The sequence below is a fragment of the Idiotropiscis lumnitzeri genome, unplaced genomic scaffold (genome assembly GCF_059441095.1).
Source record: "Idiotropiscis lumnitzeri isolate Australia: NSW breed Sydney's pygmy pipehorse unplaced genomic scaffold, RoL_Ilum_1.0 HiC_scaffold_35, whole genome shotgun sequence".
NCBI classification, from domain to species: domain Eukaryota; kingdom Metazoa; phylum Chordata; class Actinopteri; order Syngnathiformes; family Syngnathidae; genus Idiotropiscis; species Idiotropiscis lumnitzeri.
In genome coordinates this window covers 329,886-357,043 of record NW_028283573.1, presented here as the reverse complement: position 1 = coordinate 357,043, position 27,158 = coordinate 329,886, and the positions used below count along the sequence as shown (strand labels likewise).

Below are 27,158 nucleotides of genomic sequence, written 5' to 3'. Positions count from 1 at the left end.
ATCCTTGAATATGTCTTCTGTCTCCAATAGGTCGCGCAAATTCTCCACACAAGCTAGGAAACCAATTTTTAACATCGCACATGTTGATTGCTGCCATTTTGATTCAGCATAACTGCTCAACCCTCCCCTCTCTGCTCACCAAGAATAGAATTAAATCATTATTTAAATATTTTTTTAAAATTCATTTTCTGTTCAAACGGTGCCGGTTATCACAGCGGCTTCCCATTATATGAAACGTGCTTTTTTTTTTTTTTTAAATTTCCACGGTAAATAGCTTCAACTGGCCTGTGTGGCCGCCGCCATCTTGTCTGCTCTGACCCACATTGCTCGAGGCACACACATGACTGACTCGCATACAAACACACACAAAGGCGGACAGGAGTCAGCACCCAGCCAATCTGCGACACGACGATATCTCATGAAGCAAACGAGTCCGCCTGCCCCGCTCGCCTTCTTGCTCTGTGTGCTCCATTGATACCTCGAATTACGAACGCCTCCAATGCCAACGTCCAAGGAGAAACACAGAAGAGGCTCCCATTGTCCTACTGGCTCTTTTTTTTTTTTTTTTTTGCACATTTGTTTGCCCTCAGTACTCATTTATTCCGTAAATAAATAACAAGAGCAGGCTATGTCTTGATACAGTATAATAATGCAGGAATTCAATAGATTTGAATTTGGAATTAAGCTAATTAAAAAAAAAATAATAATAATTCGAAACAATCTAATTGAGGTGTCATCGATTATCAAATTAATGGACAACGGTTAAAAATCGAGTATCAAACTTAAATCCTCTGATTTCAAGCCTCTCAACTATGGCTTCTTGATTATGAAAAAAAATAATTACGATTATTTTAACATCGTTTTTTTTTTTATATCTTTGGTCCTTCATGAAAGAGGACTGATTTATTATCTTTTGTGTTTAAGACAGGCCGGCTTTTGCAAACATCTGCTTTTACTTTGGAAAACAACGACCGAAGCAGTAACTGGATCGGTTTCAAAAAGGTTGGTGAGTGTAAAATCAATTCCTCCCTTGTATGATATTGCGTAATAGTAGTTTTGTTTTTGTAATCACTAGACAGGACTAAGTAAACAACAATAATTGGTTGATAAATAGAAAATGATTCGGCACTGAAAGCCATACAATCGACTGAAATGTCCTAAAATAAAATTCCACTGAAATAAAACTAATTAAATTTGATACGAAAATGAAACGAAAAAATAATGAAAACTAAAACAAATACAATGAAATAAATACTGATAAAATGCATTTGTTTTGATTATATAAAATGTCATTTAAAATAAATTGAAATAAAATACAAAAATGGAATATAAAATCAAATAAAACACAGCACAGTTGAACAAAATAAAATGAATTAAAAAAAACAAAAAAACATTGCATTAACGTGAGTGTCCATTTGGCCGTTTCTGAGCCAGTCGACGGCTCGAATGTAGATGATGCGTGCTTGTAAATCAGTAATGCGAATAAGGGACAAGAACAAGACACCCTACTGAGTCGTGCGGCGTCGCCATGGTGATACACCTGATCGGATGCACCGTGCGCCTCAGCTGGGCCGCTCGACCGGGTTCAAAGGTCACCCCCCTGGGGCATCCTGATGTTAAAAATGTACAATACAGTAAGATGCTGCACGGGAAAATTTTTGCCGTGATGGAAAATGAGCTATCTCAATTGTATCGCGTTCAGTTGCTGATTTTTTTTTTCCCCTTTGTGTTCGCTTTGTCACGATTAAGAAAGGAGGCCGATGTAATATGTGAGAGAGAGGCTCGATAGCCTTTTGGGAGCGAGAGATACTGATGCCAAAAGGAAAAGGTCGACTGGTGAGGTTGGCGCTAGGATGTACGTCGGAGGATGATGAATGTGAAACGCGTGAAGATGGAGGGAGACGACGGAGGCGAGTTCTCCGTAGCAGACTCGGGTGACGTCGGGTCGCCCGCTGCATCGTGGCGGTGGAATGTTAATGACCTCCTTGTTTGTGCGCGCACGTGTCTATGTGTGTGCGTGCGCGCGTTCGTGCGTTCTGTTGCGTAATTCCCAAGTGTAAAAAAGAAATGAAATGTGAATTGATTGCTGAGAAACAGATTTTGTTTGGGTTTAGCAGAGGTATGCTCTCAGAAGTTGGTCGCGAGACGTTCTTTTTGTTTACTCGCCATGCCGACATTATTCCCGGTGAGCAGGTTTGTCGAGCGCCATTCGTTTTTGCATGCACCACAGGGTTTTGCATGGCACTCGCTTAAAGATTAGATGTGTTGTGTTTTCAGAATCTCTGCAGGGTTAAAAGTCGATGCATCGCACTATGTGTGGTCGTGTATTCGTTGGAGGCCTGGGGGGGAGAAGTTGAGCATCAGTCGATTGAGCCTGTATGAATCGGTGCGGTCTGCACGATGCGAAAAACAAAGCGTGGCCTATTTGTTTTATTCACAGAAGTAAGATGTAAGATGTCTTGCTTCTGATGATTTGATTTATAAACAAAATATGAATCCAGTCAACAGGATGTCTGTTGATTCTGATCTTTGAATGAGAAGATGGCTGAAGTTCTGGGAAACAGGCGCCCCAAAAACAATTTTTTTTTATATTGTCTGTTTTCATTATGGGCGGCACGGTGGACGACTGGTTAGCACGATGGCCTCACAGTGCAGAGGTCGTGGGTTCGATTCCGGCCTTCCTGTGTGAAGTTTGCATGTTCTACCCGTGCCTGCGTGGGTTTTCTTCGGGTATTCTGGTTTTCCTCCCACATTCCAAAAACAGGCATGGCAGAACCGCGGAAATGTCAGACAAACGTGCTAAATAATGATCGTAGATAAGAACTTCGGGCGCTTGTCGTCCTCGCACGACCAAGCCGTTAATCTCTGGACCTCCTCTCCCTTGTCTTGACTTTACTTGACGGTGTAAAAAGGGCTGATGTGTCTTTCGACATTTGTTCTCAGAGAGGCATAAGATTCAAAGCCGTCTACAGACCTGCAGGCATGCGCATCAAAAATGGATGCGGAGAGGTTACACGGGGGCATTTCATGCTGCAAATAGTGTCAGGTCTCAGGTGCGGACTCAGACAAATGCTCCGGAGGAGAGCAAGGAATGAGTCAGCTGTCCCGCCGACACAGGCCAAGATGGAGACAGCAGGGGAATGAAAAATGGCTGGCACGCAAATCACTCGGAGACCTTTGGAATGTTTGGCAGACCTGAAGGACACCGGCAGTGTGAATCCCACGCTTTAAGGCTGAGCATGATGAGGAGCGTTACTCAGGAAAAATAACTTACCAAGGTGACGTTTTCAAGGACGAGTCAACACGTTTGCACGCATAAGCCTAAGAACATCCGGCCCGATCAACTAAGCACCCAAATAGCTGGCGCTAAATTGCAGTTTTACTCTTAACAGATGTGCTCGCTTTTGCGCCTCAGTTGGCAACAGGTGTACAGGTGGTAGAGACTGCCTCATTAAAGAGTGTTTTGCACTTCAGCTATGATGATTTTCACGATAGAAAATTTGGGTTCGTACCCCGCCACAGAATGAAGTCAGCGTTAGTGAAAGACAAACAAACATAATACAGAGTTTCTGAAAATAAATCAATCGACCTGATCATTTTGCTGCAAGCTGCATAGATGCAAGGTTTTGTTTGATATACCGTATTTTACGGACGATAAGCCGCTACTTTTTTCCTCGATTTTGAAGCATGCAGCTAATACAGCGGTGCGGCTTTTAAGTGGATTTTTCTTTCACCAGTAGGGGGCGCTCTATAGTTCAGAAAATACACTAAATAAATCTAAATTTGTTTTTTGTCTTGGGTCTGTTCTGTTTTAATCAGTTAAAAGGCACTGTTTTGACAGTTTTTTTTTCATGTACCTTTATGTGCATTCACAGTACAAAATCGTTCTGTACGTGCAGTAAACAACTCATTTGTTTCAGCATAGCAGACTGCGGCTTACAGCCTGGTGCGGCTTGTATGTGTGTTTTAATGGGGTGCGTCTTATAGTACGGAAAATATGGTATATTAAATGAGAATATATTTAACAAAAAAATGTAATCAATTTGGAAACTATCAACAACGAAAAACTCATTTTCATAAATTGACCGAAAATGAAGACTTTTGCATTTGAACTCTGGCCATGTTTTTTTCCAGAAATAGTCGGATAGGCAAAGATACAATAAACCGTATGTCGGTTGCTGTCAGGTCACAATGTACTATTTTTATTTTTGTAGAAGCTAGAACTGGAAATAAACCATAAATGTACTGTAAATATATTCTACTGAGGATCCAATCTGTAGGACGAAAACCTGTCAGTCAAGGTGATGGTGCATTCTTGCATGTATGCCGCATTTGTGTTTGAAAGGGCTGCTTGTTTAGAGGGTAAATCTTGGAAGTTGTTTTGACATTTGCAGCTGCGCCCTGTCGACTCAGCAGTTTACCGCAGCCAAACCGCTCGGACACAAACAGGCAGAGCGCTGTGCAATGGGATTCGAATGCAGCATGATTGGCAAAGAGTCCTTTGTGTCCATGTCATGATTGTCACACCCCCTTAGATTTGTCAAGTGACAGACATCTAGAGCAGATAAGTATTTATTCAAGCAAGACATGTCGTGTTTCTGGAAAAATAACAATAGTGGATCGTGAAAAACAGCGGTGGACGGTCAAGGCCTTCTCTGCTGGCCTAACATAATCAAGAAATCATGATCATATTTTTCACATTAATGTATTATATATTATATCCTAGTGTTGTATTTTTTGTGAGTTTTTATCCAATCAGAATTCAGCTAGCTCCTGTTGCCAGGCAGATTTCATAATACCAAGAGCACGCACTATTCGTCCGAGGCCTTGAGATAAAATCGTGCGGGCATCTGGTCTGTCAGTCAATGAGCTTTCAGAGTTGACTGACAGTTGCGATAGCCAATCAGATCACAAGTTGGTGACAGCGAGCCTTCTCGCTGGCCTTACGCTGAAGGTGATGGACGTGTTTTGTGATTGGATATCACTGGTGAGGGGGCAGCGCTATGCGGAATTAGCACATCCGAAAGTCGTAACTGGCACCCGTTTGGAAAATGTGAAATATATTTTTGCTTTTTTTACACCACAATGGCCGAAGGAGGGAGAAGTGTGGATTTAATTGCAGATGCACTTGCGAGGACATTTTCAAGACGGACCTTTCTCACTGGCGAAAACTCTTAAAGTGTCATCAGGAGCCTTTGCATGGTGTGTCGGAGATTGACCGAAATCTGTGTTCTTGCCCTCATGACTGACTATCGTGAAAAAATGGGATTCTCATTAGTGCTCATGAACATTCCTCATGCTTCATCATAACCTGAAGACAAAAACGAGACGCCACCGAGAATATTTTGACCTTGTACTTGATAAATGGCTGAATCTCATTCCTGCATCATAAAAACAATTTCTCCTTGGACTTTGTAGTCATGTGGGTAAATATTTGTACGTCTGGAGGATTCGATGATAACATCCAATGCTTCGCTGATCACTTTCTGGCATTCAGGCCATTTTTTTTTTGCCTTTGTCCTTACCTTTGATGAAGTTAGAGGCCGAGGACATTGAAAAAAAATTTGAATATTTTGGAGCTCGTATGTTATGGTCCTTACTCTTGGAAGGTCAATCATGGTTGAAACTGGAGCCGATCACAGTTGCTATGTCGACAGTGTACACACATGCGGTTGAGGAGCAAATTGGTTCTTCTAATGTGAAAATGAGTTCCCATTTGAAGAACGGGAAGTACTTAGCGCTGCTTCTGCCAGGGGGATGGGGGCGTTCTAATCACAACTGAAGAACATTTTTGAAGATATCGAATGCATTATCAGAAACATTTTCTGGGCTTCTGTTTTGCCTCTATACAAAAAAGTGAACTTTTCTCACTTTATTGTGGGTGTTGTGTTAATCTCTGCCTCTGTCTGTTTTCCCAAGTCAAGGAACGTTCTGGACTCACCCGCCATAAGTGAAAATTTAATAACTCAAGTAATTTGATTACACACACACAAAAAAAATAAATAAAACATGCTGTGTTTGGGAATTTGGCAGACCGCGTTGCGCCTTGCTGGACATTCCAGCCGACTGAGGGCATTTTCTTTTCCACACCCCTGATAAAATTTAAATTTAGCAATAAATTCACGAGAATTCAGACTAAGAGAAACCGGTCTAAGTTGTGGCGCAGTTGGTTTAACGCAGTTTTGGTGGATTTGATCCAGGAAGGCAATCTCCACGTGCCCACTTTACATTCCATCATCTGCAAGTAGAGATCTTCCAGTTTCTTGTAACCATTTTTGGATCTGATACACGGACTCCAGAGAATCCTCCATGTAGACCGCGCACCTCTTCAGCGCTGATTTTTTTTCATTGGCTGGAAATCAATTCAGCTGCGTTCACTCCGATTTACATGAAAATGAACTTTTGCCTTATTTCTTTCTTTCTTTTTTTTTAAATGAAGCGGTACCTCATTGAATGTCACATGACCGTATATTTAACTGCAGTCTTTCTCTTCCGTTTTCTCTCTCTCTCTCTGTCTCGCTCGCGCTCTGCGGCTGGTTTGATCGCCTCCGATCCGTCGTCTCTCAGGCTGCAGCGTCTTTCCTGCCCTACTGTAATGTTGTCACGGGGCTCGGCGCGCATCCAGGAAGTTATGAGGAGGTGGGCGCTGTGGCTGAGTCGTGGTACCACCGACCGCGCCGAGCATATAGATGTGATGTATAAACAGCCTACGTGACTGGTTTAGCAAAGGCGCAGCTTCCTTTAGTGCAAGGGCACGGTGTAAGGTTGTAAAGGATTGAAAATGAAAATCTCAATGCCAAGTTATCTTCCGGCCTTCACATCAGCTCTGGGAAAGCCGACGTTGTTGTTGTTGTCCTCGTTGCCGTCACTTTTAACTCTTTGTGTCCCGGATTCCCCAGAAACCACCCCCATAACTCAGCAGCCCCTTCTTTCGCTGCAGTTGCCACGGCAACGCACCGAGATGATGTGTCTGTGCTTGTGACCGCCGTTAAAAGCAGCTCTCACGTGCTGTCTTTGTGTTGATGTTGATTTTAGTTGTCAGTATTGTGGGCTTCATTGCAGTGAAGATGACGATGGGCTGCACACGGCATGTCTGAGTGCCCAATTTAACAATTTAGTACTTACATATGATGTTTGTGGATATGTAAAATGGCACCATGGTGAGTTTTAATTTGTTCCTTGACCAAGCTTGGTACTCAATTTACACGTATGTCAAATCAATGTTCCGTAACTTATTCACTACCAGCAGAGTAAATTCTTTTTTTTTTTATCTTTGACGTCTTTAGCCGTTAATGGCAGTAAATGAAATGAATTGAAATGCCCTTAATTTGTCACAAATATTCAGTTATGTTTCAAATGAAGAAAAATCACGTTTGTTTCACGCATTTTTTTTTCCTTATTTTTGTTCCCTTGACACATACTGCACAATAATTTACATACGGATTACAGGCAGAACTTTTGACTTTTTCACACTAATTTATCCTTTAGAGATTAACTTTAAAATAGAGGAAACATCTGCTGTAATCCGCTAAAAAAAAAAAAAAAATCAATAAATAAAGGCAGATTTTTGCGGTTTTTAAAAGAGCTATCAGCCAATTAAATGAGCTGGTCGATCAATCGGTTGGGCCCTACTCTGGATAAAACCTGATATCGGTCCAAATCGGTCCTGATGGTGGTAGTTGGAGAGTTGATTGTTTCCTTTGGTGGTACTCGGTGTAAAAAGAAAGAAAGACACTGCCTAAGAGCATTTATAGAACTATCTTAAAGAACTTTTGATGGAATAAGCAGCCGTGGCTTCCGCTCATCCAGAACTCTAAAAACGTCATTCCTGGGCTTTTTCTTGATGGTTGGGATCCCTGTTGAGCACCACCTGTCAGCCGCACACGCTTCCACTGTTGACATTTTCTTTTTTTTTTTGTTTTTTTTTTTTTTAAGAAAAGCTACATACAGGAAATATTTCTAGTTGTTATCTGAGTCTGAGTCACACTTGCAGCTCACGCACTCCGCTGTGAGTCACCACCTGGAAAGACCAAATGACACTTGAGGCAAACTTTTATATTGTCGCCTCGTTTGTCGTCGACAGGCCTGAGACGCAGCAGAAAGCCTCGGCGAGTGTCCCTCCTCCCCCGCCGCCCCCTCCGCCTCCACCTGAGCCGGCGGGGCCCCCGGAGCCGGAGGAGGAGATCCTGGGCTCCGACGATGAGGAGCAGGAGGACCCGGCGGACTACTGCAAAGGTCACGATGCAACACAGTGAAAACATACACGTCACACCAACCCTGACGGAACAAGATGTTTGTTGAATTTACTTAATGTCATTATGTCAAGTAGTTGCATGGAATTTAATTATCTGGATACAGATAAATTTTTTAAGTAGATTATATATCTAACTTAAAAATATGTATTGGTATCCAGATGATTTTATTTCACATCTATATCTGTCTGTCTGTCAAGTGTGTTTGGCTAGCCGTCTAGCTAGCTGTCCAGCGGACTATCTAGCTAGCTTAGTTGCTAGCTGGCTAAATCTTAGTTAAGCTAGCCAACTAGGAAGGAAGAATAGTCCCCAAAATTGTGCCAGAATATATTAAATTGATGTTTTTCACATTTTTTTCCTTTTTTTTTTTCTTATGGCAAAGTAGACTTCATACCAAACGCTATACATCTACTTAAAAAATGTATTGGTATTCAGATGATTTTATTTCACATCTATATCTGTCTATCCGTCTGTCTGTCAAGTGTGTTTGGCTCGCCGTCTAGCTAGCTGTCCAGCGGACTATCTAGCTAGCTTAGTTGCTAGCTGGCTAAATCTTAGTTAAGCTAGCAAACTAAGGAGGAAGAATAGTTCTCAAAATTGTGCCAGAATATATTAAATTGATGTTTCTCATGCTATTTTTCTTATTCTGGCAAAGTAGACTTCATGCCAAACGCTTCTGTGGGAAAACCAAAGAATAAACACTATCCTGGAGCACTTTTTTGAGACCACCTCTTGCCTCTTTTTGCGTCTCTTAGGAGGCTACCATCCGGTCAAGATCGGCGATTTGTTCAATGGGAGGTACCATGTGATAAGGAAGTTGGGGTGGGGCCATTTCTCCACCGTATGGCTCTGCTGGGACATTCAGTGAGTTACACGCAAGCACACATGCACACACACTTGCTGGCAACAGTTCCCTTTTCACCAGAAACTATGACACCAAAGTTCACTATTTATTTATTTATTTTTTGTAAGTTGGCAGGGTGCATGACCGTAACATTAACCTAGTGTCAGCTTACACACACGCGGACACACAAACACACACAGACATATGTACTCACGCTGTCGGTGTTAATTACAGTAATGGAAGTCCAGCCAGCTGGCATTGGGTTACTTGAAGAGCGCTAAGTAATCAGTCTTTATAGTCGATAAGTAACAGTTCCCACTTAGAGTCGCCGTGTTCGTACAAGTTGTTCACACAAACAGTGGAACCTCGAAGATCAATTTTTCCCATAGGAAACAGTAAATAGCATGAACCCATCTGCAATTCAGTACGATATGAGCGATGCAATATGAATGAACTATCGACTACCCGCAGTATTGATATAAATCAGTGGCGGGCCGTACATTTCATATGTAGGCCTTCAGTGGAGTCCTACTTTGTCCGACTTGAATAAATCCCCTCATATTACCATTGTTTATGACGCACACGGCTGGAGAAATAATATACAGAAAGACCCTTATGCACTACTGAGTGAGTGTTGGATGACCTAGCTTCTCTTGAAAAGTCCGACTTGCAAATGGCGTCGCAAGTGTATGTGCAATTAAATCCACACTTTTCCCTCCTTCGGCCATTGTGGTTTTAAAAAAATCAAGAATATATTTCAGATTTTCAAACGATTGCCAGTTACGACTTTCTGGTGTGTTGATTTGATGGCCTTGCCCGCCCGCCACTTATATACATACACTTGACTTATTTTCGGAGCCAAATCAGTCTTTCTCAAATCGATGTTTATCCTCCATTCAACTAAAAAAAAACAAAAAAACAAAACACTCTTTTGGATAGTGCATGATTAGAAGACGGCTAATGAGTTCATGACGCATCAACATGTTTATGCATCATCCAAACTTTGCTCTTTTCAAACACGTTTGCCTACTCGGTGTCGTGTGGGAGTGCGATGAAGGTGCTGAGGGACTTTTCTTTCCGTACAATCCTATTGTTGATGTGTCTTTGCGTGTGTGTGTGCGTGTGTAGAGTGAAGAACTTTGTGGCCATGAAGGTGGTGAAGAGTGCCCAGCATTACACCGAGACGGCCTTGGATGAGATCAAACTGCTGCGATGTGTGAGCGTCTGATTGGTTCTCACGTCTTTATCTTGGAGTTTCCCTTCCACTTGCACCTCCTTCATTCATTTCTTTTTTTTGCCTTCCAGGTGAGGGAGAGCGACCCCGCCGACCCCAACAAGGACATGGTGGTCCAGCTGATAGATGACTTCAAGATCTCCGGCGTCAATGGCATTCGTATCCTGCTTGGAACGGCACATGTGTGTGTGTGCGTGGGGGTGCGCGTGTGTGTGTGTGTGTGTGTGTGTGCGTTTGTGCTGGGGTATAAGTTTGTTAGTGTGTGTGTGTTTGCCTATTTGCGCGCGTGTGTGTGTCGACATGGAGGTGTGTGTCTTTAACTCTTGGTCCAGATGTGTGCATGGTGTTCGAGGTGCTCGGTCACCACCTGCTCAAGTGGATCATCAAGTCCAACTACCAAGGCCTGCCGCTGCCGTGCGTCAAGAGCATCATCAAACAGGTGAGGACGCACGCCAACACTCGGGTTTATTTTCAATGTCCGGATTTACACTGCACAGTTAAAGAAAAGGCCACTTCGCGGATCTGGACAACGTAAACAAGCTCAGCTGGATCCTGATGTGTGGAGATGTTCACAAAACCACAAAAGAAACGGTTTTAGGTTTTAGTAAAGCAGCCATAGAAGAAATGCAGCGATGGAACTTTTGTGTGCAGGTCTTGCAAGGACTGGACTACCTGCACACCAAATGTAAAATCATTCACACGGACATCAAGCCCGAGAACATCCTGATGTGCGTGGACGACACGTTTGTGAGGCGCATGGCCATGGAGGCCACCGAGTGGCAGAAAGCCGGAGCTCCGCCCCCTTCCGGGTCGGCAGGTAAGGACGCCGTTAAAATGTCGCGAAAAAATCTCATAAAAGTTCAAGTGGGGATATCAATTGTGAATGCAATATTTCAACTGCAGCATGCAGGAGGCGGTTGCGTGTTTGTTTTATTGCTCCTTGGCGCCCCCTATAGTTGTGAAATGCACTTTACTTGTCCCATTTTGCTAGTTTAGGCTGAATTTACCTGCTATTGTTGAGGTAAAATGAGTTTGTATAAAGGACGCATTTTCATTTTGTTTGAATGTCAAGAATCTCACAGTCCAAACCTAAAACATTTTAACTGTCTTCCTCAAAGAAATGAAGACATTATGTGCTTGCTGAAACTGCTCGTAACTTGTTTGTTTCTTCCAACAGGAACATTGAATTGTATTATTGACCTGCAAATTAAATCTCATACTATTATTATTAATTATTATTTGTACATTAGCCCAATGTTTTTCAATTATTTTCTGTTACGCCCCCCTAGCAAGAAGAAAACCATTTGCACCCCCCCCCACCACCCACTCTCCACCGCAACTCTAAATAATCGCATTTTTCTTGCAAAACAAACCTACACCGTAGCGTTAGTATTCGCTGCGCACAATGGGCAGTGAGAGCGCCACTGCCATCTACTGGAGTGGATATGCAATTACACTTCATTGTAGTATGGCGGAGAAAAAGCATGTTCCCCAGCATCGGCACACAGGGGCGCCCACCCCACTATTTGAGAAGCACTGCATTCGCCTTTGTTGATTTTACATGTATGTGTGTTTGTTACGTCTAATGTTTTTTGTTGTTCATTTATAATTGGTTTATTGTGTTGAATGTTGTATTTTTTTTAATTTGGAATAGATTATTCTGATTATTCAATTCTGTATTAATTTTTACCTTCAAGCAATGAGTGTGTGCGAGGCAATGCTGAATGGTGCGCCTGGCAGCCCTTCATAAGAAAATAACAGCGAGAGCTGCTTTTGCTTGTCTATGTTGTGACTCACACTTTGAACGTGTCTGATGGCTGTTTCTCCTTGTGTGTGTGTCAGTTAGCACAGCGCCCCAGCTCAAACCGGTGAGTACGACTGATGTGAGTATGACATGAGAGGACACACACATGTACACGCACGCGTGCACACACACAGACGCAATTTACATGCCTGTCTACTTGTCGTCGGAAGCACATTTCTAACCTGCAGTTTAAACGGCTTCCTTCTTTATCCCAGGCGGGCAAGATCTCCAAGAACAAGAAGAAAAAGCTGAAGAAGAAGCAGAAGCGTCAGGCCGAGCTGCTGGAGAAGAGGATGCTGGAGATCGAAGCCCTGGAGAGGGAAGCCGAGAAGAAGGAGGAGCGAACCAACGAAGAAGGCGACGAGGAAGAGGAAGAGGAAGAGGGGTCGAACGAGGAGGACGCGCCCGAGGGACCGAAGCCGGAACGGCCGTCCACGCCGACCTCGGCCCCTCCTCAGCCGACGCCGCCCGGCCCCAGCATGGCCCTCGGGGAAAGCGATGACGATGACGACGAGGAGGAGGACGGGGAAGAGGAGGAGGAGGAAGCTGCAGAGAGGCCCACCAGGTTGACCAATCATACGTGTGAGTATAATTGACTTTTTAGTTCTTTGGATTGATGGCGCCGACATGCGCTTTCAAGCGCTGAAATGGAGACCGCGCCATCGTCTAGTCGCCGCTGTTATATTTTGCAAAATTGCACAAAGACAACCCAATCATTTTTTTTTTTTACTTACCTGTGAGAAAGGGTGTGCACACTTTTGCAACCACGTTATCGTCGTTTTCTGATCATAACAACGTCTTTTAATTTTCTCAAAAATCTAAAGTGCGCCCTATGCGGTGCACCTTGTGTATGGATGGAGTTCGGCTTTTAACGTTCGCGTTCTCAATCTCTTCCACGTCTAATCGCTAGCAGGTGTCTGTTTTCGTCGTCCAGGAACAAGAACTCCAGGCTACAATTGGAATAAACGATTTAACATCCGTACAATGTGCTTTATAAACTTTTTAATTTTTTGCAATTGAGTTGTGCAGGTAATAGGTCACATCCCACATTATGAGTGACGTCGCGTTCCAATTTTTCAGGTGCAGCACACAACGATGAGCCTGGCGAGGAGGAGGAAGAGGCATCCCGCATCATCGATGACAACCGTGACAAAGACGCAGAGGAAGAGGAGGCCACGCCTGTGGTCGAGAAAGATGCCCCCATCCCTCCTGATAATGGAATTTTGAAACAGACGGAGGAGCAGGAGGAGGTTGAGGAGAAGGAGGCGGCGGAAGCGGAGTCACCGAAAGGACCTCAGGTGGAGAAGGAGGTAGAGACAGTCAATGAGGAGGAGAAAGAAAATGAGATTGAGGAGAAGGAGACGGAGAAGACAGAAGAAGCCAAGGAAGAGGACGAAGAAGATGAGGAAGCGGAAGATGACGACACCACCGCTGAGCTCCTCACAGACACCGGCTCCCCCGTCAAGACGCACACCAATCAAACCAACGCGGCCAAAACCAACGGCCACATCCTGCTAGCCTCGGAGGGGCCGGACACCAAGCGACCCATCACGCCCGAGCCTCTCCTCTGCCCCTTGGTGGAGTCGGAGCTCAGCTACACCGACAGGGACCTCTCGCTCAGCTCCGGCTACGAGATGTTCAACGGCGAGGCCGGTGAGCCGGGACTCACCAACGGCGAGGGCGAGCGCCAGAAGCCCGCCGTGGCGCTCTTTCCCGAGTTACCGCTGGATCCGGAGCCCGGAAGTCCCACATGCGGCGGCACGGGCGACACGGGAGCGGGGAAGTCGCCCGACAGCCCCGTGGCGGACCGCAGCCGCACCGTGTCGTCATCCAGCACGGGAGAAACGCCCAAAGGTAACAAGATTTGACTTTAGAATTACAGTGGAACCAAGGTTATTATTGTTGACAAAAACAAAGGAAATAGAATAGAAAAAACATTTTTATTCATGAAATGTTAATAACAAGAGTGCTTTAAAAAAACAAAAAACTTAAAAGAACTATCATTTTCGCAAAAGTGTTCTTTGTTTTTGTGTCTGTCAATTTTCTTTATGAACTTTCAGTGCTGATTTTAAATATTTCTGTTACAGACCTTCCTTCTTCTGTATGGTCGAATAGTTCTTTGGGCATTGTAGTTTTCGTTACACTATTGTTATTGCGATGACTTTTTTTTTCTTACACTTACACTCAACTGAAACTCCTTTCTAGAAAAATCTAAAACTAATACAAAAACTAATTAAAAAAATTATTCTAAAAAAATAAAAAAAAGAAACTTTGCTCTCGAAATGAATTTATACTAACTGAATAAAAAAAAAGGCAACATGAAACAAAACCCAACTATAATAAAAATATGAAAAATAGTATAACCGTGCACTAATGAGTTTAATTTGGTTTGTCACTGCCGTGAGCTTGTAACTCACTTTATTCCGACTGTGTTTTTTTTTTCATTTTGGAATATGGCATTGATATTTTGGTCACACGACAACTATCTACATGACATGACTACTATGAGCACTTTGTCCTCCGGCAGCCCGAGCCCGAGCTGCAGACCTCCTGATCAACCCACTTGACCCCGGCAACGCCGAATCTATCCGAGTGAAAATAGCCGACCTTGGAAATGCCTGCTGGGTGGTAAGGCCCAAACTTTACTTGAATGTACTGATAGTGTCTCATTATTAACCAATTAATTGAAGGTGGCACAGTAAATTAAAAAGTGAAAATGTATGTCAATTAATTTTATTTTTCTCTGTTAAAAAAAAATGGGGAAATTGGATTTCTTTTCCATTTTTTGAAAGGCTTTTTTGTGTTTTTAAAAGGCCACTAATTGAAATTTTTGATTACGATTTCATGATAAATAAATTAATTAATTAATTGGCATGGAGAAATCAAATGGTTCTACTGTGAGGATAAGATAGGAAGTAGGATTTTATTAAAAAAATCTATGGCTATGGGTTGTTCGAAAAATTGTCATTAATTCAATTACTGACTTCATTTTGAACTCCAGACTCTGGTTATAGAGTGAATCTGTCATATTCTAAATAATCTGGGCTAATTTAGGGCTTTTTAAAATGTATTGTATTCCGTTATCATCCCATCTCTTTGCTCATTACTGGGAGATTTTTTTTTTTTAATTATTGACTAATTATAGTAAAAAGTCACAGATTTTGAAAAATTAGCGACTCTTACTCTGCAGTTCATCTAAAAAAAAAAAAAGGCTTACGGCTTTATTGGCCCTTGCCTACAGTACAGTATAAGCCATGTGAATAATTAATAAAAAACAAAACATCATTGTATATTAAAATGCATCCACTCCTGCATTGCAGCACAAGCACTTTACGGAGGACATCCAGACCAGACAGTACCGCTCCATCGAAGTGCTGATCGGAGCTGGTTACAGCACTCCCGCCGACATCTGGAGCACCGCCTGCATGGTAAACCCGAAGCAACGGACCCGACTCCGAGCACAACGCACGTGTGCCGTGTAACGACAACGCCCCCCCCCTCTTGTGTCTCACAGGCCTTTGAGCTGGCCACGGGAGACTACCTGTTCGAGCCCCATTCGGGCGAGGACTACTCCAGGGATGAGGGTGAGGATTACCGCGGCACAACCATTAAAGTTGATGTGTTGAGGGCGGGTTGCAAAATGAAAGAGGCAAAGTGCTGAAATGTTGCAAAATGTGTGACCCCCTGAGTTTTTTTTTTTTTAAATATATGGGGCCTTGTGTTCTCTGAAGCAGGGGTTCTCAAACTGAGGTGCTTGAGTCGTCATGGCTTGAGGACCAAATAATAATTAGCGATGAATTATGTCGTGTCATTAAAAAAATAAATACATCAAAAAAATACCTAACAATTGGGACTGGCGGCCAATAAGGCAAAGATACTAAAGCAATAACTCCTTCCACTTTAGCTCCGGGCCAATTAAACGCTCTGATATGATTATGACACATCACTTAATCAAAAGGCAGAATATTAAAAAAAAGTATTTTTTGAAAAAAGAATCAAAGTATTTTTGAGCGCATAGACTTTTTTTTTTGTCTTTTCCAGACTAAGAACTGCAATATTATGAGAATTAAGTATCTTTGGAATTCACAACTTGAAGTTTTCAATTTCACCTTGGATTACATTGTATTTTTTTTTATGTGTATTTTTATTTTGCATAAATACGCGTACAATAATTTTCACCTCGACAAAATACATGTTTGTTTTTGTTTTATTATTTTTTTTTACAAAATTATTGAAGTGCTCAGAATTGATGAAAATTTAATGTTTTTTTAATCAGGTAACTAACAGCTTTTGGCAACAACGCATAGATCTGCTATTATATCTGCATACAGATTTTTTTTTTTAAACAAAAGTCAATTTACAGGAATAAAATTATTTTTTTTTCCAGAATACAAAGATACCTTTTTTATATACGTAATTTAATCATTTTTTGAGGGACTATAGGTGTCTTTTCCTCAATAAAAGCCATAATAATTGGAGAATGAAGTGTTAAAACAACAACTTTCTTCACTCGTAAAGTTCCGCCTTTTTGTTGCGAATATACAATTTAAGTCTCATAATTTACTTTTCATGCTGACACATTTGTTTAAAAAAATATAAATGTTTCAATAAATTTGTGATTTCTTGAGAATATACAACTTTTTACTTTTTATCGCATTTCGGGGTACTCATGGTAGTAATGTTAACTTGATGTTCGGCTTATGAAGAGCACTTTGGGAAAAATGTCTCTCCTAGAAGTCGCCCCGAAAAAGTTTACGAGCCCCTGCTCTTCACTGGCCTTCTCGAACTCTGACACTGAACAGCGCAGCCTCCAAAGTCCAACGCAGCCTGTTTAACTTGAATAAAATAATTTAAATAACGGAAAATTGATTAATTTGTTCACTGCTCAAACAGTCCAAAATGTTTTTTTATTTACATGCCAGCGACATAGTGACAGGCAAAACAATTTACAAACTCTTCCACTAGATGGCAGAGACGAGCTCATCATATTATTTTGGGAGTATGCCGTGAGATTTTTTTTCCCAATGTGAAATATGTGCTTGTCTCAATAAAGTTTAAGTTGCTTTAGACTCGTCCAACGTTTCATGCCGACTTTGGAAGTTCCGCTGTGTTACAAAAAAAAAGTAAAATAGAAGAATCGTCATCGATCAGGAAATAAGTGTCAAATAGGCCCCGCCCCCTACCGCTCGCCCCCGCTGTCCACTTGCCATCTGTAAACTGTTGTAAAATGTCTCCTTCAATTCTGATGTTCTACCTTCACTCTTTCTTTTCTTCACCCTTCTCTGTGAAGTCATGAAAGTCACACCCCCTTGGTAGGACCTTTGATGATAGATGAAAATGGAGATCAGAGGTCGTCATTTGAAAGATTCTGTTTCAAGTTTGTTTTTTGTTGAGGGCTCAGTTTTACCGACACAATCTTTGATTTGTATTTTTTGTAATTTTTTTTACCTGTGCAATTTTGCAGTTTCTAGCAATATTTTTCATTTTTGCCTTTGCAGCTTTTGAGTATTTATTTTTACATTAATGTCCTTTTTACCTGCACAACCTTTGTTTTGTTTTTTTACAATAGTCTGTCTCTACTTGCAAACTATTGAGATTTTGACATTCACAAATTTTTCAGGATTTATGTTATTTATGTTAACTTGTCGGTCTTTTTGGGGGGTGTACATGACTTATTTTAGCTCTGCAACTTTGGGGGTTTTGCTGTATTTTTAATTGTACAACAGCTGGGGAATTGATACAAGTCTTACTCGAACCTGAGTTTTAATTGTTTATTTATTTAAATTGTCCTGCGCAACTCACGGCCATCTTACTTTAACATAAGCAACTCGTTTTTTTTTTGTTTGTTTTTTTTGTGTAATTTTAGTCGATTTTATGTAAGTTTTATTTCCGTGCACAATTTTATGGACTTTATTAATTTTTGACTGAGAATGGATTTCCGATTCAATTTTTGGAGGAGTTATGCCAATTTTATTTTAATATGCACATCTTTTAGGGGTTTTGTTGTTGTTGTATTTTCACCTGTTTAACTTTTGATAGTCTTTTGATGGGCAGTTTTTCGTGTTTTACCGTAATTGTATGTAAACTTGCGCATAATATAGTACTAAAATACATGTGTTAGCAATAGTGATTCTGAAGACCCGGGGCAGATTAGATAGACATGGCAACACAGAGAGGCTGAAATGTGATTGGCTGCTTTGCCACTGCATTGTGGACCTCTTAAACGATGAATTGCCGTTAGTTGCTAATAACTGTTTTCTCTCCTTTACTATGTGTGACTCTCTTCCTCTTTCCCACCATTCACCCCCCCCCCCCCCTCCCAATATGTTACACTCGACCCCACCCCACCCGACACACACATCCTTCTCTCCACTGTAGACCACATAGCCCACATCATAGAGCTCCTGGGCTGTATCCCAAGGCATTTTGCGCTCTCCGGAAAATATTCCCGCGAGTTCTTCAACAGAAGAGGTAGCGGTGGCCATAGAGCCGGCGGGATTGACACACGCGGACGTCAAAAGGCGGACAAACACACACACACACACACACACACACACGGAGTCCGAAGTGACCCATGTGGCGTCGTCCCTGGTGGAAGTGTGTGTCAGTCCCGTTTGTGTGTTTGTGCGTTTTGCATGCTGTAATGTTGCCTGTTCCTTCTATGTGGTGGTGGTGGTGGGCGGCATGCAGACCACATCGCTCTGATCTCGGAGCTCCTCGGGAAGGTCCCACTCAAAGTGTACGCTGCCGGGAGGTACAGCAGAGAGTTTTTCTCCAAAAAAGGTAAACGCACGCCTGTGCTCACCGGACCGAGGCGCAACGATGTGATCGGCATTTATTGGAGAGAGAGAAGTGCCGGAAAATTCATTCACATGTATATATTTAAAATGACAAGCAACTCATTGCATCGTACCTTCTCGGACTGAGCTGTGCCATATTGACTTGAATCGTAATCCCACAGAATCAAATTGAATCGAATTGTCCCATTTTAAAATCAAACCGTCCTTGAATTGTATCTCATCCATATTTCTCGAGATACATACTTAAGCGTGTGTAGATACATATATAAATTAAATAAAAAAATATAGTTATGAATAAACAAAATTGCACCTAAAATAAAGTATATATGTACAGAGTAATCTACATACACGACATATGTAAGAAATGAATCTTCAAATAATGTGCAATGTTCACTTTTTCCTGTCCCACCTTGATACGCTTCTGGCAATGACATTTGCGGCGCCAAAACTCCTCAAACACCCCCCGCCCCCCCCCCACCCCTTGCCGTTACATGGGCGCACTGATTGTTGCTGCACAACTCAACCAATCAGTCAAACCTCCTGCATGATTGTGTCAATGTGAATAACCAGAGGGGAGGACGGGGGACATGCTCTCTTACTGGTTTTGCTGGTCTGCCGATCAATCAAATAGTTTGTGAAATTGTTTTGTTTGTCACGAAGCTGATTTTAGGCTCTTAATATTTAAATGAGTTGTTTCCAAGGCAAATGGGCAGACTTTGTTGGAAGTAAGAGAACATGATTTTTTTTTTTCTAATATAAAGATTTTGTTTATAAAGGAATCAGTCCAAGGGCCACATTGAAAAGAAAAAGATAATTTCATGACAGGAATAAAATACAAATGGTACCAAAATCAAAGTGTCCGTTTAGAGAATAAAAATTGTAATCTGAATAAACTAAAATGGGAATATTTTGAAAATAATGTCAGATTTGTTTGGGATAAAACGGGTCATATTTTTCAGGGAACTGTTGTAACGTTACAAGATTAGTCATATTTTAGTTAGAATTTTTTCCCTCCTAACAACTTTTTTGTGGTGGATTTTTCGCATAAGATAACTTTTGTTTGACATTTTCTTCAAAGAAATAAATACTTTTTTTTGTCTCCTCAACTTTACAATACAAAAAAAAAAGCTACATTTTGACTTTCGAATAAATAATTTTCTTTTTTTTAAATAACTAAATACAAGAAACAGAAATAAAAAAAATCCTGAACAAATGAGCCTTTTTTCCCCGCCAGCAAAACTTTTGAGACTTTTCCTTTCCTTTTCAATGTGACCCGAATGCTCCTTGGTGTTTATTTTCTTCTTTTTTTTTTCTCTCTATTGGACCATCTAACTGCGCTCCCCTCCCCGCAGGCGAGCTTCGGCACATCACCAAGCTAAAGCCGTGGTCTCTTTTCGACGTGCTGGTGGAGAAGTACGGCTGGGCTCACGAGGACGCCGCCCACTTCACCCAATTCCTGCTGCCCATGCTGGAGATGGTGCCGGAGAAGCGGGCGTCTGCAGGCGACTGCCTCAACCATGCGTGGCTCAACTCGTAGCCACACTCACGCAAACTCCCCCCTCCCCCTCCCCCTCCCCATCCCAAACTCCCCCTGGTGGTACTACAGCAACTGGTTTGTAAGACGCACCCCGGCGAGCCCCTCCATGATGTCCTTAATGGAATGTAAAGACAAGCGTGTGGATAAAAACAAAAAACAAAAAAAAAAAAAAACTGTGGCTGTCTTCCGAAGTGAGAGCTTGTGCAAATGGAATCGGACCCTATTTTGGACAAATACTGCCCAGAGCTCCTCCTGCCATGACCTTTGAACCTTTCGGTCATAACGGGGACCTTCGCTAAACGCTCTCGGCGTGGCCCCACATATTTGATCGCCATTCCTTCCTCCAGGGGGCGCCACGGCAAAAAGCGTGAGTAATGACTTAAAAAAAAAAACTGCATGGTGAATGGATGCAACAAATGGCGGTACCTTTTTTTTTTCTCTGTAAATTCCTAAGTTGTATGAAAAGGAAGGCAGGTGTGTTCTCACTGGGAATAGTCAAGTGTTGCTGTGACAGGCCCAAACTCTCCGATTCGACCCCCCACCCCTTTTACTCCCCAATGACAAAATGGACGTTTGCGGTGGAGGTTGCACTTGCTGTCCTTCAGGAATTTGAACATTTTGTACATAAAAAAATAATCAGACACGGGAACACACACACACACACGCACACACATTCCAAATATAAAAAGAGGCTGCCTGTGAAACTCCTATCTGCCCTTTCCTGCAATGACACACACGCACACGCACACACTCACGCACGCACACACACACACAACTGTCTCCCCCTTAATCTCTTGTCATTATCACAACTAGTCCGGTTGCCTATTTTTTGCAATAAAAAAAATATATAATTAAATGGTGAGATATTTTTCAAAAAAAAATATTTAATTCATTAAAAAAAAAAAACAAGGAGAAAAAAGAAAAAAAAAAGAAATCCGCTTCTCTCTGGTTGTCGTAACCGTGACAGAATCTTATTCTGAGGTGATTGTGTTTGTCTATTAGAGATTTTTTGCTGTTGATTAATATAACTATTAATAATATTCGTTTTTTTATTTTATTTTATTTTACTTACACCTCTCTCCCTCATTTACTTGATTAGCGCTGCTCAATCTGGGCTCTTTATGGTGGTTTGACACATACACACACACACACACGATTAAGTTTTTGCAATAAAAGAATATGTAACATTTTATTTTATTGCACCAAAACCACCTTATTTCATTCACGTTCTCTTTCTCAGCCATGCTGACTGTTCTTCCTGATGACAAAAGTGCGTCTGTTGTCTGTGTTTTTACTTGACAGGTTTAATAAAATGCGAAATCAATGGATCTCGTGACCTCGACATAGTGTCGTCTATTGAAACAAGAAGGGGCGGCTTCTTTCGCTTATTGTTGAATCCCTTTATTATGTACACTAAAACATTATGTCAAGGACATGTTACAATACATAGTGATGTAAACAGACAATCATGATTCCCCTCCCCATAAAAGTAGTTTAAAAAAATACCTCAAATAGTGACTTTGAGTCTGAAGAGTGTGCATGGTATCTGCAAAAGCTGATGATCTCCAAAAAAGAAAAACTTCAGCTTGGCAATTTTGGACATAGCAAATTTCTTCGTACTCTCTTCAGTTAAGTAACAAAATGCCCCTTAGCCACTATATGAGGTCATGTTTTTTTTCGCCCTGCAAAATTTCTTCATCCATGAATTAATCCTCCATAATTAAGTGCCAGTCCCAAACAGAAAAAATAAGAATCAAATCCACCTTAAATGAGGTATGTAAGCGTCAGTGAATGAACGATTGTATGTATGTCCGTGTTTGTTCATATGAGTGAGGCAGAGTTTTTGAGCAGAAACGGTTTAGCCAGCTCCAAGATGTCCAAGTTGGGGTCCAAAGAGCGGCCAAGGCCTTCCAGCACCATGATGGCAAACACGATGGATGCAAAGTTACTCTCCAGCTTCACCTGCAAGTATGGAAAACAATGGTTCATTTAAAAAAAATAAACAAGAAAAAAAAAAACAGGAAGCAATTCCATATTCTACTGTTTGTTGCTAAAAAATTGAATAAGGTAGAAGCAATATTCGGTGTCAATCACAATGTACTAAATTGGCGGGCACTCAATAGGAGAATGAAGTTTCAAATTTGCTTCATGAACCAGTTGTTGTATTTTTTGACTCCTCTAGATGGCACTGTTGGTTTAAATAAAGTGTTTAAGAATTGGCTTTCAGCCCAATGTTGAACCGAGAGTGCCATCTACAAGAGTAAAAAAAAAACAACGCCAGCTGGTTCATGAAGCAGATTTGAAGCTTCATTTAACCATCACTACTCAATACGTTCTCCTTTTTTCCCAAAAATGGCAGGCTGCAAGAATTAAGAGACCCCCTTCATTATGTCACACATTCTTCTGGGTGGCAAAAACTCCGGTCATGACATAAGATTGTTCATTTGCTTTGCTCATAATCTTTACCTTGTGTTTGATGAGCAGGCCAAAGACTCTGGAGAGCAAGTCAGCCACTTGGATCTGGAACACACAGCAGGTAAAATGGCATCACGAAAAGTAAAACAAAAAAATTAATAAAAGAAAACATACCTTTCCCAGGGAAAGGGTCCTGCTAAGGGCTCCGTCCACCAGTTCCGCCATCTCCTTCTTAAAGCGCGGCACGTCGTGGCACTCATTGGCCCGAGCGTGATGGAGGATTAGCTCTGCTACTCGCTCGCCCTGAAGAGTCAAAGAAGCGGGTAAGACAACGCAAGGATGCGGAATGAAACGTTCAAGGCAAGCGCCCGCTAGCTTACCTGACGCCGCACCACGGCGGTGAAGACGGCCTTGAAGTTGTCCAGGTCGCGGACGCTCAGCTGGGCCACGATGCCGGCGTCCAGCAGCACCAGCTGGAAAGGACGCGGCTCGGGTCTGACGCTCACCACCACCGTGTCCCACAGGTCGGTCAGGGTGGTCCTAGCGCGGTCTCCTCCGGGGATGTCTGAGGAGCCGCCGGGTGGGCCGCAACGCTGGACCAGGATGTTGCCAGGATGGAGGTCGGCGTGGACGAAGTTATCCACAAAAACCTGGAGAAGAAAAATGGACTTGAGAATGCTGCATTAAATACAGCTGCGTTCAAAACGACCGCAGTGTTTTTAGAAACGTGAGTCATGCTCAAAATTGGATACGGTGATGCTTCAAAAGCCAAAGTTTGCTAGCTTAACATGCTAACATAGCCATTGTAACCAAACTAGCATAGACAAAAAAGAAAAAAATTCACGTTAGCGTGACCTCAGTGGCCGCTCACCATTTTTAGCAAGGTGTCGACTCCCATCCTGGCAATCCTGTGCTTCACCTCCTGAGGAGTCTCGGCTCCCAGGTACTCGGAGATGGGCTCGCTCTCCTGGAGCACGGAAAACAACAACTCAGGGGGGGGGGGGGGTTGTTTTGAAGTGGAAAGATTACCGGTAGCTTAATCGTACACGTGAACATACTTCAAATGTTTCCACCAGAATCGTCCTGGTGACGAAAGGCCGTAACGGAGTGGGGAACTTCACGTAGTCCACGTTGCGGAAATTCTCGCGAAAGTGTTCCATGTTTTGGGCCTCGAAGCGGAGGTCGATCTGGAACAAATTAAATGCAGCTCGACTGGAGCTAAACAAAATAGCTCTTCCCTCCTCTCGATGCGAAAAGTGAATGTTGAGTATTCGCACACCTGTTTGGTCATGAGCTTCTCAAACTCGTCGACGATCTCGGGCATGCTGAGCCACTTGAGTCCAGGCAGGCAGTGCAGAAGGCGGCTGGCGGCCTTCATCAGCAGCAGGTCCATCTCCACCTGTCGTTTCAGGCCCGGGTGGAGAACCTTCAGTCCAACGGCAAAGTGTTGACACGTTAGGTTTAGCTTCCATAAGTCTGGAGTTGTTTTTGAGGCCTTCGCGGGTAATAAGTATCAGAATGGGATGTGGGGAAAATGATGACTTTTTCAGCCAGTGTAAAAAAAACATTTAAAACAAAAAAAAATCATGACCTTCAAAAAGTCTTGTTTCTTTTACATGAAGGGTATAACAGGTAAGTTTTATTGTCTTCACCTTCACTCAATGCAGGGGTGATACTACTCGTACTGACTTGTCCATTTAAGTACACTCTATTTATATGCCATCAAGTCAATTTCTTCAACTCAAGACTTTTTGAAGGTAAAAAAAAAAAAGAATTAAATTTTACATTCAATGTAAGAAAGGCTTAAGTAAAGGGGTGATAATATCAAACTGACTTGGCCACTGAAGAATATTCCATTTTTTTTTGCCTTCAAAAAGTCTCTTTTCCATGATGACAGACAACTCGCAGCTTTAACAGGCAGTGTAAAAGAAGCATGTAAAGGTGACTGCCATCGAAAAGCGACTCAAGGCTTTTTTTTGGAAGACGGGGAAAGGGAACACGAATTTAACAAAGCATGCCTGAGTCATTAACTTTTTTTGCCTTCAAAAAGTCTTGACTTGCTTTGCTATCCATGTAACCTTTGGAGATAGTAGGCAGAATCCTTATGACGGATAAATGGTCCTTTGTGTTTTTGTTTTGCAGCTAGCCGACTCACCTTGATAGCCACAGGTATCAAGCCATCCTTCAGTCCTTCGGTGTTCTGATCATGCAGTGCCTCTTCAACTTCCTTGCTTCTTCCCTTCCAGAGATTCCACACAGAGCTCAACACTCCGCTCAAACCAGGAATCTCCCACGCTTCCAGAAGATCCTCCCTCTCCATCTCGTCCACCAGTGTCTGGAAGTCCAAATCCTCCACCTGATCCTTGTTGGCCCAGCCGCGATAAACTTGCGCCACACACCCCGAGCCCACCGGCTCCTTGCTCTCGAACACGAGCACTTTCTTCCAGCCCTCCCCAAAAGCCCTCTTGAGACACTGCTTGGTGTGGGCCCAGGAATGAGGACGCACTTTTATGTGGAGCCTGGAGAAACGGTCGCAGAATTCCCGAGGGAAGATGTCCCGCCTGGTGCTGGCCCATTGCCCCAGCTTAATGAAGGCCGGCCCAGAGCTTTCGGTTACCCACAGCAGGGCGTCCAACCAGCATGAGGCCCAGCGAGCGGAGACCAGAACCAACGGGTAAAGAAGCAAAATGGGTGAGAATTTCAGGAACAGCACTATTGCCCGCAGGCCCAAGCGGATGAGAAATACCAGTTTGTGCACTTGAACCTTGGCAAGAGACTTCCTGTTAGTGATTTGAGCTGGCAGAGAGGCTTGTTGGCATTTGGCTGAGGATGCACTGACTGTGCCCCAGCACAGCAATGCAACCTTGGGGATGTTGGTCAGAACGTGCCTCCTCTTGACTAGATATGACCTGGACGTCTGGATGAGTCGGGTCCGACCAAAAAGGCTTGATCTTTGGAGCGTGGACCTCAGGTTGACGAGAACCGCTCTCGCTCCTACCAATACCGCCACTGCCATTGTACGTCACGTGGCACGATTGTACGTCGAAAACGTCTTTTAATGAGTGACTAACACAATATATGTCAAACTAAAAGAAAAACACCTGCCATACCGCCGCCGTCATCCCACCGTAAGCACAATGCTACCGACATTAGCTAATGTTCACATACAAAAGAACGATGAACCAAAAGAAAAACTAAATAGTTGCATCTTGTGTTGTTGGAATTATCCGCATGTGTCTGTAGATAAGTTTACTTCATGTTAATCTTGTCGCTATCGCCACCTCTGTTGCCAAACTCCTGCAATGAATCAAAACAAATGACAGGGAGTATACTTCCGGGTTGACGTTAGGATCAAGATCACGTGGTCCATCTTAAAGGGACGCCACGATAAAACGGCTTTCAAAAAATATAATTATTTTTGTTTTCGCGTCGCGTGTTACTGTTGCTCTTCCATCGAAGAGAATTATTAATTATTCATTAATATTCAGTGAACACGCTAAAAGTAAAAATGAAAATGCATTTGAAAAAAAAAACTCGCTCTCTTATTTTGGTCAACACGACAAGTCGTGACGACGCACAAGCCAAGGATGGACTGATGACGAACTGTTTCCAGTCAAATAAGCACGCATTCATTTTTATTCAATCAAACTTTGTTGACAGTAAACTAGTTAAAATTGCAATGACGCTGACTGTTCGACAGATGGCGACAAAATGCCCGGAACCTCCTACCGTTACCTCGCAAGGGAGTGCATTTGTAGTCTAGTTCTTTACTGTTCTTTACTGTTTGTAATTTGAATGTAAAGTCTTTGTTTCACAGTTTTCGTTTTTTTTTAAATTTAGCCTTTTAAGGATTTAATGTATAGTGTCGGGTTTGAAATTAAACACCCAAATAAATCTAACTATTTGTGAAAATGGGTCTGTGAGCGATGCGAGGTAGACAACGCCACCGACCCAACCAATGCATTTTCTCCACCAATGACTTGGCAGCTAGGCTGGCCGAAGTTCCAGAGCTACAGAACCACCTTGCTTTGAGGGACTCACAATCATATCAAAGCCAAAAGGTAAGCAGAGCTGCTGTATAAATGCAGCATTAGCAACCACTGTTACCACTGCTGGTGTAAATTTCTATTAATAATGTTGAAAAGGAGAACATAAGTCTACGTTGACTGTTGTAAAATGATTAATCCACCGCTGATGATGATATAATTCTTGACCCATTCGGTTGGAACAAAGCATGCCATGGACATATGGAAACAATGCAGCCTTTTAATT

The 27,158-nt window shown here is 42.5% G+C and overlaps 2 protein-coding genes across 6 annotated transcripts in view; one reads left to right on the top strand and one right to left on the bottom strand.

The window, feature by feature from the left end:
- srpk2 (SRSF protein kinase 2) overlaps window positions 1-21,799 on the top strand; it is a 39,480-nt gene extending 17,681 nt beyond the window's left edge. For 3 of the 5 annotated variants that reach the window (XM_088287269.1, XM_088287271.1, XM_088287272.1), the window contains 14 exons: window positions 8,084-8,235; window positions 9,008-9,116; window positions 10,225-10,312; window positions 10,402-10,489; window positions 10,663-10,769; window positions 10,982-11,147; window positions 12,173-12,213; window positions 12,350-12,716; window positions 13,215-13,988; window positions 14,662-14,762; window positions 15,455-15,562; window positions 15,649-15,718; window positions 18,513-18,605; window positions 20,287-21,799. In XM_088287269.1, coding sequence (XP_088143395.1) covers window positions 8,084-8,235; window positions 9,008-9,116; window positions 10,225-10,312; window positions 10,402-10,489; window positions 10,663-10,769; window positions 10,982-11,147; window positions 12,173-12,213; window positions 12,350-12,716; window positions 13,215-13,988; window positions 14,662-14,762; window positions 15,455-15,562; window positions 15,649-15,718; window positions 18,513-18,605; window positions 20,287-20,471 — 2,449 coding nt within the window. In that variant the 3' untranslated portion in view covers window positions 20,472-21,799. Of the gene's footprint in view, window positions 1-8,083; window positions 8,236-9,007; window positions 9,117-10,224; window positions 10,313-10,401; window positions 10,490-10,662; window positions 10,770-10,981; window positions 11,148-12,172; window positions 12,214-12,349; window positions 12,717-13,214; window positions 13,989-14,661; window positions 14,763-15,454; window positions 15,563-15,648; window positions 15,719-18,512; window positions 18,606-18,824; window positions 18,918-20,286 lie in introns of all 5 variants that reach the window. The other 2 variants (XM_088287273.1, XM_088287270.1) reach the window with 2 other exon arrangements.
- A 57-nt stretch (window positions 21,800-21,856) lies between these two features.
- On the bottom strand, window positions 21,857-26,252 carry adck2 (aarF domain containing kinase 2). The gene is made up of 8 exons (XM_088287286.1): window positions 25,042-26,252; window positions 24,166-24,312; window positions 23,945-24,073; window positions 23,758-23,853; window positions 23,267-23,536; window positions 23,061-23,189; window positions 22,938-22,991; window positions 21,857-22,433 (listed from the first exon to the last, which is right to left on the bottom strand). Exons 1-8 carry the CDS (start codon window positions 25,900-25,902, stop codon window positions 22,293-22,295), a joined length of 1,827 nt encoding a protein of 608 aa, XP_088143412.1. The 5' UTR covers window positions 25,903-26,252; the 3' UTR covers window positions 21,857-22,292.
- Between the last annotated feature and the right edge of the window lie 906 nt (window positions 26,253-27,158).

Excerpts from the sequence above, each read along its gene's own strand:
- adck2 (XM_088287286.1), bottom strand. The coding sequence starts at position 25,902 with ATGGCAGTGGCGGTATTGGTAGGAGCGAGAGCGGTTCTCGTCAACCTG. Across the intron at positions 23,537-23,757 it reads TCGACACCTTGCTAAAAATG|GTTTTTGTGGATAACTTCGT; the intron begins GTGAGCGGCCAC and ends TTTCTTCTCCAG. Across the intron at positions 23,190-23,266 it reads CCGCCGTGGTGCGGCGTCAG|GGCGAGCGAGTAGCAGAGCT; the intron begins GTAAGCTAGCGG and ends TTGACTCTTCAG.